This window comes from Trachemys scripta, chromosome 1, assembly GCF_013100865.1.
Source record: "Trachemys scripta elegans isolate TJP31775 chromosome 1, CAS_Tse_1.0, whole genome shotgun sequence".
Classification (NCBI taxonomy): domain Eukaryota; kingdom Metazoa; phylum Chordata; order Testudines; family Emydidae; genus Trachemys; species Trachemys scripta.
In genome coordinates this window covers 189,688,973-189,702,754 of record NC_048298.1, presented here as the reverse complement: position 1 = coordinate 189,702,754, position 13,782 = coordinate 189,688,973, and the positions used below count along the sequence as shown (strand labels likewise).

The 13,782-nt window shown below is 36.5% G+C and overlaps 1 protein-coding gene across 2 annotated transcripts in view; it reads left to right on the top strand.

Annotated features, from left to right (window-relative positions):
* BRWD1 (bromodomain and WD repeat domain containing 1) overlaps window positions 1-12,266 on the top strand; it is a 111,146-nt gene extending 98,880 nt beyond the window's left edge. The window contains exons 41-42 of one of the 2 annotated variants that reach the window (XM_034752922.1): window positions 1,331-1,477; window positions 10,197-12,266. In XM_034752922.1, the coding sequence (XP_034608813.1) occupies window positions 1,331-1,477; window positions 10,197-11,404 (1,355 nt within the window). In that variant the 3' untranslated portion in view covers window positions 11,405-12,266. Of the gene's footprint in view, window positions 1-496; window positions 1,478-10,196 lie in introns of both variants that reach the window. The other variant, XM_034752914.1, reaches the window with a different exon arrangement.
* The last annotated feature ends 1,516 nt before the right edge of the window (window positions 12,267-13,782 follow it).

Sequence of the window (13,782 nt, the reverse complement as noted above, 5' to 3'; positions counted from 1 at the left end):
ACTGGGGACTGATGGCCCAAGGATTAGGGGAATGCAAAGGTGTTTGAAAGCCATCTATGAATGGCCCTTGTCCCATATCTGGTCTTGTGCCAAGAACAGATCAACAAAACAAATAAACAAACAATATTTTTTCTTGCAGGTGCATTCTTAAAATGGGGATGGGGAGATGGACTTCTCAGGGCATGTAATTCAGAGATCATAAAAATCATAGGTGGAATGATAATATAGTTGGCCAAAACGCTAATTGCACTCTACTGAATATAACATGTAATATGTTTGAATTGCCCTTGCTATTATAAAATAAAAATACAGATGTTTTAATCACCTTTTTTAAACACACAATGTGAGCTGTTCTCCAGTACTATTTGGGTTTGTACATTGTTAGTACTATAATATAAATGGCTCTTGTTCTGCTTTAAAATATTTGTCATAAATTTGTAATTTAATTGTTTTAATTTAACCAATATTTAAATCATTTTTATTTTTTATATTATAGGGTCTTTCTCGCAAGAGAATGGACACAGCAGAAGAGCTACCAGGAAAAGGTTATATGGGAGTGACTCAGAATATTCAAAGGGGGTTTACAAAATAGTGAATGACAAAGATGATGGTCGCAGAAGAATTCCACGCAGAAGTGCTACTGTGGCTGCCAGTAAATTAAGACTAATGAGTGATGTGGAGGAAGAGATCTCTAGCTCAGAAAGTATTGGCATTGGAAGCAAGAACAGAAAACTGCCCCACCGCAGTGCCTCTGCTGCAGCCAGGAAATTGTTATTGGATGGCTTTGAAGATGACACAGGTTTAAAGTCTGAAAGTGAAAAAGAACTAAAAGAACAGTATATTAAGCGGAAAATGCTTTCGCAGGCTGGTTCATATGCTAGAAGAAAATATATTAGTGAATCTGAAGATAAAAGTTCAGATTCTGAAATATGTGCAAAAATGGCACCAAAAAATAGGCAAAGCAATGGCCATAAACAACCACACAGGACGGTCCGTGCTGCATCTCCTAAAATTAAAAATTCCACAGTAGAATTCTCAGAGGAGAACTCCAAAAGCCATAAGTCAGGGGATGGGAGCAGTCAAAAGGTGTCCGACCAGTCAACTTCTGCACACACACAGCATGCCGTGAGCAACTCTGAGGATGAGGCAGATTCTTTGTCAGGCAGGTGGAATGGTAGAAGAATTAAGAAGATGACCAGTCAAAAGTCTGCAACTCTTTTCAAGAAATCAAAAGCCTTGAGTGATTTGAAGAACAGAGCAGAGTCTGAAACCGAAGTGAGGGAGAATGGAAGACGGTCTGCGTCAGAGAGAATGGGACCTTCTGGAACTGCAGGGAGCTCAAAATCGGGACCTGATGCCAGTTTCAATTGCTCTTCTAATTTAGAATTTGATACTGATTCCAATAGCAGTAACTATAGCAATGCCACAAACACAAAAAAAAGGAAAAGGAAAGGAAAAACAAAAGTCATTAGAAAAGGTAATTTTAAAGCTAATGCATCTAAATCTATGATATTGTCTAGACAGAGGAAACAACGTAGGATTAATATGGATGATGATGACTGGGAGGATTTGGACTATACAAAATATAAAAGAGCTCCTCAACGCTCTAAAATCAGAACTAGAAATCAGGGTAGAAAGACTGTAATGTATGATGATAGAGGTCTAGACAGTGTGCTCGAACTGAGAGATTACAGAACATAATGGAGGGAAATCTATTCCACTTTTGTGGTAATATCATTAGAATTCATGATGAATGATGCTGTTCTTTGTCATGAGATTCAGGGAAAACATTTATATTTTTCTGTGAAAAACATAATCCTGTGACTGTCCTCGTCATATTTCAGATTGCATTTGCTGGTCCATGTAGCAATATGTAGCAACTGATAACAAAATGTTTTATTTTGGGGCAGTATTTCAGTCTGGACTGGAATGTTACTGCTCGGAGTAACAGTTTTCAAAACCAGTTGAACACTGGCCTATATGTTGCTAGCACAATACTGACCATTACTTTAATCGGTGCTGTGTGAGAAAATTGCCTATGACGTACAGTTTTAGAGATTTCAAAATCTCGAAGTGGACTGTTCTAGCACTGGTTCCTTGTTCTAGAGACTTTATAAAACTAGGTTACTGTTACATGATCAGTATTATAATTAGTCCTGTTGATCTTGACATCATGAGTAAAGTAACAGTTCCTTTACAAAGTAGATAACTATTTTTATTTTTCCAAATTATTATTTGCTTTATTAATGCAGTTGAATACAGAAGAGCCATTAATTTAAATTTAAATAATTTTTATTATTTGACTGAAAGGTGTTATTTTTTTAATAGTGTTGCTTCCATCAGGTAAATTGGAATCTGCAAAATTATTTATTTTAATTTTTGTTTTGATGGCAATGTTTTGCTACCTTTTTTTAAAGGTGAAAACATTGTGTGTCCAGGATAGCGATATTCTGGTATTTATTTGGTGTCTGCATGCACTCCTTTTTCTTACTACTGGTTTAATTTTTTAAGATGATAAAGCTTTTTGTCCAACAGTTATAGTGATGTCCCCTATATCTCTGTTTCTCCAAATTTCATGGGATATTCTGGTTTTTCATGTTTTTAACCAAAGTGTTAAGTCACGCTTATGGTTCTTCACAGAGATTTTCTTATATGCAGCATCTCATTGGCAGACAGTTGATAATGAATAGCCCAAAGTTATGGTCTCAGAGAAATGTTCATTAGCCTAATTTTGCTTCTGCAGTTTCAACCTATTCTGAAGTGTTTATTCTTCTCCATTTCTCATTCTTTCATATGCACTTCCATGTGCTAATTGAGATGTAATTCCAGTTTGGGAATTTTCTTTGACAACTCGGCTCATCGGAATGACTTTGGGATTCACTGGACCGTAACTAGTGTATCACTACAACTTCCTCTTTTAGGAGATTGGTTCTTCTTTCATAGTTTAGCCAACTTTAAAGACTCTTTACAGTCTGCATATTCTCTTTTCGTGACTACTGTATTCCAAAGATGTCAGGGAGATAGAACAGTTTTGGGGACTAGTGTGTCTAACTACTTTATATCTCTCTCCCCCCCCCCCCCCCCCCCGCAACCTCCCAAAAAAAGATTGCAAAAAGTAACTATCAGAAAGAACATCCCATGCAGACCTTATTTTAGAGAATTCCCATAAATATTGCAACAGAAGCAATTGGGCGAGTAGGTTTTTACTTATTGTAAGTGGGAGGCATCTATACCATCCTCATAGGGACTACAACTAGTTCTAGGCCTTTGAGAATTCTCATGACTTGTAATCCCCAGTAAAGGGGATTGAATCTAGCATATGGAGTTGTAGTGCATGGAACTTATTATATTTTTTAGAAAAATATGTATATATCATCCCTCTCTTTCATCTCCTTTTTGCAGACTGCTTTTTTTAACTATTACTGCAGAAGGACCAGTCTTTTTCCTGGAGAGGTCTGCCCTTTGTGAAGTCAGAACATATGTAGCTTTACTCATGGTTAGCACGCTACATATATTTTCAACTTCATGTAGCAATCAGTAGGTTGAATGGGGGGGAGGGGGGAAAGAGGGGGAATTGAGGCATGTCTTTACTGTAACTGTAAGATCCTGGATGAAATAATACTGTAGCTAGCAATGGTCAATAATTCACCAGATATTAAACTGAATAAAGGACAAGTAAGAATTTAATATTTTATATTCATATTTTGTTAGACTATATTGTACCTTTGCATAAATTATATCTGTTGTCTTATTCCTGCAGTTCTCTTCCCCCTTTTTCTAGTCTCAAAATTGTTATTGAATTTAAAGTAACATGCCATGTACTGCTTTACTCAACTTCTAAAAACTATTTTTTTTGTTTGCTTGACACCAAACATGATTAAGAATGAAAGCGCAAAAGATACATTAAACTACTCTGCCCATCTTGCCTGGGATTGGTCTTGAAGAGAGGGTTACTATCTGTATACACCACTGTTAAAAATCAGGCCCCAGATTATTTCCCACCTCTAATTTGACAGCTGAGGAAAGATGACCTCCCTTAACAACTGCATTATAATAAGTTAAAATCTTCATGTTAAAGTTACCCTTTTCCAGTTATTAATTTCAACCAAAATAATTTCTTCGAACTACCAAATATATGAGGAGGGGATATGGAGTTGGGTCATCATTCTGTTTCTAACACAAAATTGTCAAAATGTTGCCATTTTGTTCTTGCAAACTGACATACATTTTTCTCGGTTGCCACATAACTGATTCTATCGCACTTTAACATGTGTATTGCATGCCGCCTTAGGCAGATAGTTTTGATATATTTTTGTGACATATGGGGCTATGTTTACATGGGATGAGAATCTCAGGAAGAAAGTCATTTAAGGTGTTTTGTGATTAATTCTGCTATCTTGGCAATTTCCCACAAGAAATAATTTTTTGACCTACTAAGATCTAAACATTTATTAATTGCTGCCAAATACACAAAGTGATTTCTAACATCAATGAAATGTATAAGAATGCCGGGTACAGTAGATGATCAGCAACAAGACAGTCACTGAGCCCTTGATTGCCCATTAAACTTTATATGTAGCTGCATTGCCATAGATACTTATTTCCATTCAGTTAATACTCTTTAAAGTATTAGCTTTTTTTCAGCACCCTTCGGTAATTTTTTGGTATAAAATGGCTCTTATCTGAAACTTGTTTTGTAAGTAGAAAATATTTGAATCCAGCATATAACTTACTATTTTTGGAGACATGAAAAATTATTTTTCAAAGTCTTTGAAGACATTTTTTTAATATTGTAAAAGGGAAATCTCTAATTTTTATATAAAATATTACATCCAATTTGAATGTATATATTTTGTTGTAGTAAGGAAAGAAGTGATATAAACACCAAGTAAAATTTTCCTGACTTAGGACTTTATGTATTTCCTTTTAAAAACAAAAAACAGCTGCAAAATGCTATCTGTTTAAAGGTGATCAGTTAAAGATTTTTTTCTTAAACTTCTGTGGGAAAGTTGTTAACCATGACAAATGTGAAAAGTGCCAAAATAGATCGGCCAGCATTGATCTTTGATTTTTTTTTTTTTTCTGGGGTGGGAGGGGGAATTGTTTTGCCATTAGTATGGAAGGTGGATGTTTTAACCTATCTGTCGTCATCTGCAGCTTGAAGAATATCTGGTTTATATCCCTTTTTTTCCATCACTCTCTGGTTAAATTGTAGCTCTCAATGTATTGTACTTTTATGTTCTTGGATTCAAAATGTTAATTTGTCTTCCAGTTTCTGATATCTTAAATAGAGCAAAAATTCAAATATGAATTATTTTGTCTCCTCTCTTAATGAAAGAGTGCTAATCCTTCAAAAAAAATTATACACTTCCTGAGTTAAAATGCGTCGATTTATTTTTAATATTTTTTCTTTACAATGCAATAATCAGTTTTTAACAGCTAGATCAAACTGGCTACGATAAATACAGTTTTTCTAATAATGGATCAATGGTGCAAAACCTTTCCAGCAGTGAGTCACATTTGTTAATTGCCAGGCCTGAGGGATGCATCTAATTAGTATATTAAATTATGAAGGATTTTAATCTGAGAGAGAGTTTATCCATAGAGCTTCTTGATGTCTAGCTTTTTCTTGAAGGTGGCCATACTTGTTATGGAATCATTATATTTTATATAGTACTCATCACTCCTCCCTCCCCAGATACAGCAGCCAAAGCGTTGAATTGCAGTAAAATTGCTGACAGTGTTATGGGATTTTGTTGTTGTTGTTGTTTTTAAGTTAGTGTCTCTTTAAGCAATAAAATACTGCCCTCTTAAAATAGAAGCAATGAAGTGAGGGCATCTAATTTTAAAGGAAAGACTGAAAGACAAGATAGTATGTGTTGGGCAACATGAATGATCTGAAACTAGAAAGCAAAGTTGTTCTTAATAAAATGAGAAGGAATGGAAAGAGTTCTATGCTGCATGGAGGGGGCTGACCACATCTGAAGCATAATCAACTGCTGATCTTGGATGTGATAAGATCTGTGTTGTGACTAGTATATAAAAGCACTCTGCCTCATAGTACAAAGTTCAAGATATGGGATCAAAATGTATTCAGAGCCAGCATCCTTAAGGCCTTCAAAAACCAGTAGAGCGGATTTAAAGAGACACTGACTAGTAAATTTCAAATGTAAGTTGCAGATATCCATAGGCACCACATCTGCCCATGAAAACAACTGCCATTTCTGTGCTTTTATAATTTTCCTGTCTTTAAAATGTTTTTATCTCCTCTATTGCTGTGTAGAAAATCCTACACATACAGGAGATACTATTCTTTTATGCAGAGGAAAAAGTGAAACTAAACGTTGACAATATTTTAGGGTAAATACACAAAGTAAAACTAAAAATGGGAAATTTTATTTTCTCAAATTTTTCATTTATAATAATTTGGGGTATTACTCAGACAGTAATATAATTATTTTAAGTTGATGAGTGTTCGCTTTAAACTATTCTGCTCCTAAACAGGCAGCCAATATGACAAATGTAAGGCTGTTATAATATAAATGTGATAGTTTAAATTAGTATGCAGCTCCACTCTGAACAAGCTACATTGTTTTCCGCTGAAACTTAGCCTAATTTGACCCAAATTCACCTAGTTTAGGTGCCCTGAAAAAACATTTTTCATTGAATTTACAATTTACCAAAAAAATTTCACCCAGCTCTAACTGGACACTGTGGAATGAGGTTATATGATGATTCATTTCAAAGCGCTGCAGCTATTTTGTTCAGTCACTTTGCTCCAAATTTTCCAAAACGAAAGAATTAAGGATGTTCTCAAGTTTACCACTGTTAGAGTGCACAGATCAGTGATGGGGTGGAGGGGAGGTGTCAACATTTTTATAGTCCCTACTTGTCCTGCTCTAGACTGGAAGAGGGTGAACTCTTTCTTTGGATCATCAAGCATCAGGATGAAATTGGTGATTCAGGCAAACTGTGTTCTCTGGATCTTCAGGGTACCTGTCTGCACAAACAAAATCATGGCATCACAAATGATTACTGCACTTTGCACTTCTGGGTCAATACTTCCAATATCAAGCATTTCTGTTTGTTTTGGCTGCACTATTATTTAGGGTAATTCTAGCAACTGCACTAGGAGATTTACTGTATCTACTCCTTTGATTGGCTTGTGTGAAGGGAGACATTTTTTTGAGGCATTTACATTTAATTGGGACAGCTCCCAGGGAACTAATTAAGCTTAGTAATACTAAATAATATTTAATAAGGATAATTCTGCCAAATACAATTTTTAGGTGTCTTTTGAAAAAGCTTTCAGTCTTGTTATGGCTGTGATACATGCAGTGTGTGAAAACTTCAGTGGTTTCTGTTCTGATGTGATATTGGCTCTTTCCATGCCACTACATATTGGCACCAGTGCAGCTCCTGGCACTAGGCAGGCAGCAGGCATAGTCCCGGTCTCATTGTAGACAATGTCTCCCATTCAACTCCTAAATGGGCTTGTCCAGAGACATCAGATTCTTCAGTTCCTCTGACAGCAGCGGCTTTACTAATAAAAAAAAATAGTGTATGCTGTTACTCAAGAGTTCTTAATGGAGACAACAGGTCGTCCAGCAGATGTTCTGATTAAGTGGATTAAGATTAATAAAATATCACCACCTAGCACTTCTGTCGTGCTTTCCATGCATTTGTGTTTTTCAAATTTCATTTTTTCAGAACATTGAAAATTTGCCAATACATTATTTTGAAAAAACATTAAACCAAAATTTATAGTGTCAACCTGGCAACTGTATAAAATTTTCACCACAATTTTTTTATAAAGTTGTTTTGAACACACAACACTTACTGAGAATGTATGTTCACCAGACTATGAAGCACTTAATAACTAGAGCCCTGCATGGATACAAAATTTGTATCCACATCCGATCTACAAAAATGGTCCGCGAATATAAAGTGGATATCCGCAGATGTGCAGAGCTCTAGATACAAAAGTTGTATCTGCATCTGATCCACGATCCGCAAAAATGGCCTGCGGATATGGATCTCCACAGATACAAAGCAGATATCCGTGGATTTGCAGGTTCTAGTAATAACATGCTTTCTGGTCAAAGGCTAAATTAGAATTTTTTTTTTTTTAAAAGATTCATCCACAGAGCATCAAATGCATTAATGACACATTTCTGACAATCTGAGAAGGGTAAAAAGGGGTTTGTCCTTATTTGCTGCTTTGTGATGTATAGATAACCTAAAAAGTTTTTTTCCAAAAGTTTTTCTGTTTTTAATCTCTGGATTGTAGGTGGTATTGTAATTACAGTAATAAAATATACAGTCTTAATACAATTTTTATGGAATTTCATTAAACCAAACGAATATAAACTGATTCCATCCTACCATGGAATCCATCAGTGCAGCACAGTCCCCTTCTATTTCCTGGATATATTATTTTAATATCTAAAGATATTAAACAAACTAGGTTTTAAAGCCAGACGCATCATGACATGTCAGAGAACATTAGATACTATCAAGTACTTTAAACATAATTAAGTTGGTATCTTTTTGGAAACTTAACATTTCTTTACTAGTTTTGTACTTTCTGTTGTCAGTTCTTTCACATTCCACCCCATCCCTGCCTGTTGTTTTATGTGTCAAAAGGAAGATTTTTTGGTTTTTGTTCTTTCTATTCCCTTTCACTGTAGTATCTGAGCACCTGCCATGTATGAAAATAGAGAAATATTTTGTCTGTCTTGCTTCAGAGCCTGTAGAATAAATAGCATTATGAGTAGGGCCCTACCAAATTCATGGTCCATTTTGGTCAATTTCAAAATTTTAAAAATTGTAAATTTCATGATTTCAGCTATTTAAATATCTGAAATTTCACAGTATTGTCATTGTAGGGGTCCTGACCCAAAAAGGAGTTGTGTAGGGGGTATAGCAAGGTTATTGTAGGGGAGGTTGCGGTACTGCTACGCTTAATTCTGTGCTGTTGCTGGCAGTAGCCCTGCCTTCAGAGCTGGGCAGCTGGAGAGAGCCGCCATCAGCAGCAGCACAGAAGTAAGGATGGCATGGTATAGTATTGCCACCCTTACTTCTACACTGCTGTCTGCAGAGCTGGGCCCTCAGCCAGCAGCTGCCACGCTCCAGCAACCCAGCTCTGCAGGCAGCAGTGCAAAAGTAAGGATGGCCTGGTACAGTAGTGCCACCCTTCCTTCTGTGCTGCCACTGCGGGGGCACTGCCTTCAGAGCTGGGTGCCCGGCCGACAGCTGCCACTCTCCGGACACCCAACTCTGAAGGCAGCACAGAAGTAAGGGTGGCAATACCATGATCCTCCCTAAAATAACCTGGCAACTCCCTTTTCGGTCAGGACTCCCAATTTGAGAAATGCTGGTCTCCCCTGTGAAATCTGTATTGTATAGGTAAAAGCACACAAGACCAGATTTAATGGTCCATAATGTGTTTTTCATGGGTGTGAATTTGGTAAGGCCCGAATTATGCGTTTATAAGACCGTGTGTGTGTGTGTGTGTGTGTGTGTGTGTGTGTGTATTTGACTGAGTGTGAAGAATTTAAGGGAGAGTTATTCTGAAGAAATGAGTTATGCGTTCAGTTCTGAAAATGTTAAGGCCTGTGATCATTTCTTTTGTGGGAGTGAGTTCCACAGTTCGGGTCTGGTTTGAAGAAATTCTTTTACTTCCCTGATCATTTATCAACTGCATAAACTATCAAAATTCTTCTGGTAATAGAATTTAATTTGTACTTTCTTTGCTTTCTGAATGGCTGCCTCTGCATTAGCAGAACAAAATTTATTACAGGTTCATAAATGTGTGTAATTTCTTTTAGAGACTTCTTTGCACTAGAATGATAGTTTTAACACTATCCATAGATATTTAGAATCTGGAAATCATTCCCCTTCTTGAAGGTAAGTAGTGATTTTATGATTGACTGTCATTGTGAGCAAAGAATGTCGCTTCCTGTCCTCTTTTATCTCAAAACAAAAGCACAATGTTGAAAGTTAAAAGAATGTCCATAGTTGATATTATTTTAAATAATTACCCAAAGTAAACTGCACATAGCTGAGAAGTGCATAACCTGTACTTTGATTTCTATGTATTTCAGCATTAGTAGTAAAGCTTGTGCCGAGTAAACTATATGATTTTAATAGAAATGTAAGTTATTTAAAGGAACTTTTAAATCTTTATTTTGTAGAATCAACCTCTGAGGAGATTGGACAAAATACAAAAGTGCTCAGGAGCAGGACATATATGAATGACTACAAAAAATATACAACGTTTTCTAGTGAGACATTAAATGCCAAAACTGTTACTGGAAAAAAACCTCCATGCAGAAGTGCTACTTTGGCTGCTAATAAAATTAAGATGATGAGTGATGTAAAGGAAGAGCTCTCCAGCTCAGAAAGTGTGTGCACTGAAAAAAAGAATAGAAAACTGCCTCACCGGACGGTGTCTGCTGCATCCAAGAAAAGGCTAAGGGACAGCTCTAAGGTAGATGCCACTTTCAAGTCTGAAAGTGAAAAAGTAAAAGAGCAACATACTAACAGGAAAACACACACTCAGCCTAATTCAGCTGCTGCTAGAAGAAAATATATTAGAGAGTCTGAAAGGGGAAAATCTGAATCTGAGAAAGAGACAAAGATGACACAAAAGAACATGCATATTAATGACCACAAGCAGCCACACAGAACTGTCCGTGCTGCATCTCTTAAAATGAAAAATTCCACAGTAGAATTTTCAGAGGAGGACTCCAAAAGCCGTAAGTCAGGGGATGGGAGCAGTAAGAGAGCTTCTGACCAGTCAGCTTTTGTACACAAACATCATGCAGTGAGCAACTCTGAGGGTGAGGCAGGTTCTGAATCAGGCAAGTGCAAAGGTAAAAAAACCAAGGTGACCAGTCAAAAGGCTGGGACGTCTTTCAGAAAAGCAAAATTCTTGAATGCCGTAAAGGACACAGAGTCTGAAACAGGAGAGCAGGAAGATGGAAGAAGTTCTTTGTGTCAGCGGACTGCTCCTTCTGAGACTGCAAAGATTGGAAAATCTGGATCTGGTGCCAGTATAAATTGCTCTTCCAATTTAGAATCTGAAACTGATTCTAGTAACAGTAGCTATAGGAATACCACAAAAACAAAAAAGAGGAAAAGAAAAAGAAAAACTAAAGTAATTAGAAAAGGTAAAATTTCAAATTCAAATGTATCTAAGCCATCCAGAAGGCCCCAGCGAACAAAACGCCCTAAACTTAATCAAGAAAATGACTCTGACGATGTGGACTATACCAAATATAAAAGAGCAAATCGACGTTCTAAAATAAGAACTAGAAATGGGGGTAGAAGGACTGTGAGATATGATGATGGTGGTGATGATGATGATAGAGGTCTAGATTACACAGATTGTGGAACATAACCTTAAGTGGAAAAGCTAGTCTGCTTTTTTTATGGTAATAGTGCTAGGATTCATGATGAATGCTGGCTCCTTCTTTGTCCTACATTTCAGGGAATATATTTATATTTTTCTATGAAAAAGTTATTAATATCAAATCATGACTCTCCTTTTCATATTTTGACTTGCACTTGCCTGCCCATGCAGCAGCATTTAGCACAGATGCCAAAATGTGCCTCATTATAGGGGCAAAATTTTGTCTTTACTGGTATTTTACTACATATAGCAAGAGTTTAAAAAAAAGTTAAATACCTGGCAACAGGTTAATAGCAGTATGTGGAGTATTATTATGGGTGCTGCAATGTGCTACTACCTGGGCCTTACAATATAAGTGCATTCAAGAACAGCTGATTTAAACCCCTCTTAATGTTGTATGAAATTTCATACAACAGTAACAGACTTGCAACTATTACTGTACATTATAAAAATAGTGGTGAATGATGACTTTACAAACATCAAAAGTAATAAATGATTATTACATTAATAACTTGAATTAGTACATCCTTTAAAATGTACAGTGCTACCACTATTGAAAATACATAACCTGAAAGAACTAATAATGGAAAAGATATATTTAACAATTTTTAAAAAATGGTATTGGGGAAAAATAGGGGGTTGGTGACAGGTGATACTGTCATTTTTAATATGCGGCTTCCATGCTGTAAAGTTGAGACCACAAAATGCAGGTGAACGATTGGGCCTAAGGGTTTGTGATTGATATATATATATATATATATATATATATATATATGAAAAGAAATGTGCTGTGTATTTTTTAAAATTTGTGTATTTAAAACTTGTTTATCTTTTAAATGGGTGAAAAGTTTGAGGCTCGGAATATTTATTTCAGATGTTTTTGCTATGGTTGCCCACCTGCTCCTTCACATTTAAACTTTTTAACTTAAAAGTGCCTCATTATGTTAGATTGTTGATACGTTGATAAACCACACCAAATTCTGATTATCATCATACAGCACCTACATGCTGATGTTTAAGTTGCCATTATTGAGAACAAAAATAATTAGAACTACTTATAACATGCGAGGGAAAGGAAGTTGGACAATTGTTAATGAGATTAATGTACGTTTTTCAAACTAAAATGTGTAGTTCTGCCTCAGTTTCTGATGCAATTTGCAAAGTGTTCGGGGAATGGTATTTAAATCTTTCTCATTGGCTTTATATGTGGCAGTGCAGTAAGAATCTCAGGAAGAAAGATGTTCATGAATCTGCTGATAGCATAAAGACTTCTCTTAATGACCGTTTTATTTCCAGTGGTGCTGCCCCTTCATACCCAAAATTCGTTTAGTTAGTTCAAATTTAGATGTTTTGCTATCAACATTTAACCCTTCACTTTGCTGCCATAGATCAGTGCTGTCCAACTTTTGGGACTTAAGAATCAAAAATACTATTTCAGTAAGGTCTTGGGACTACAATCAATTTTCTACCACATTTCTGCTCTTTGCACTGTTCTGGTGGTACAAAGGTAGTGGAAGCCATCCATAAGTCCAACTCCTGGGAATTCCCCCACTGTGGGGGTTGTCCCCCGGGGGCATATGGCACAGATGGATCCTACATCTCAATGTTCTGTAACTAACCACCTGGTTTGAGGGGTGGGAAAGTGGCTGGAACATTAAGACTCCAACTATTTTAGCTGGCAGCTCATCCCTTGAGAACCACAGCAGGTTGGCAAAAGTTGGAGCAGTCCCCAGACTGCTTCAGTCTGCACCATTACTGAAGCCAGAGATGTAACTGGTGGTTGCTTTCAACTTTTCTCCCCCTCCTCTCCCCTCCCCTCACATTTCCTGAGCTTCCTTGGCTAGTTGTGAGGGAGAAGAGCCATCCTTTGGTAGATGCTCCCATAGGATCAGGAACAGGCACAGCTAGTCTGTATTAAGTCTAATAGAAATCTAGTTGATACCATTTGTGCCCTAATATTTTGTTCCTTTTCTGATTTGAATATAGCTCTTAATTCAATATATTTTTGTAGAAGTTTGTGGGTTTAAATTGTTCATCTTTCTTTGTCTCCAATTGCTTAAGCAAAGCAAAGATGACAAAGTATGAACCAGATTGTCTATTGAGATTGTTCACTGTTTTAAGTGTTTTGTATCTAGTAGTTTAGAAATGCCCCTGTCAAAAGGGATAAATGTTTGCTTTATCTGAAAATTAATTGGCTGCATTATTCAGTGGCTGGTTGATTGGGCTGGTAATTAGTGGTTTTTGAAGTGTAATAATTTCGAGCACTTGAGGATATAAGGGAGCCTCAGAATTCTTGTCATCTAATTGAAGTATAAATTAAGTAGGGCTGTCAGGATTTTTATCTTCAACCTTGGTGTAAGTTCAAA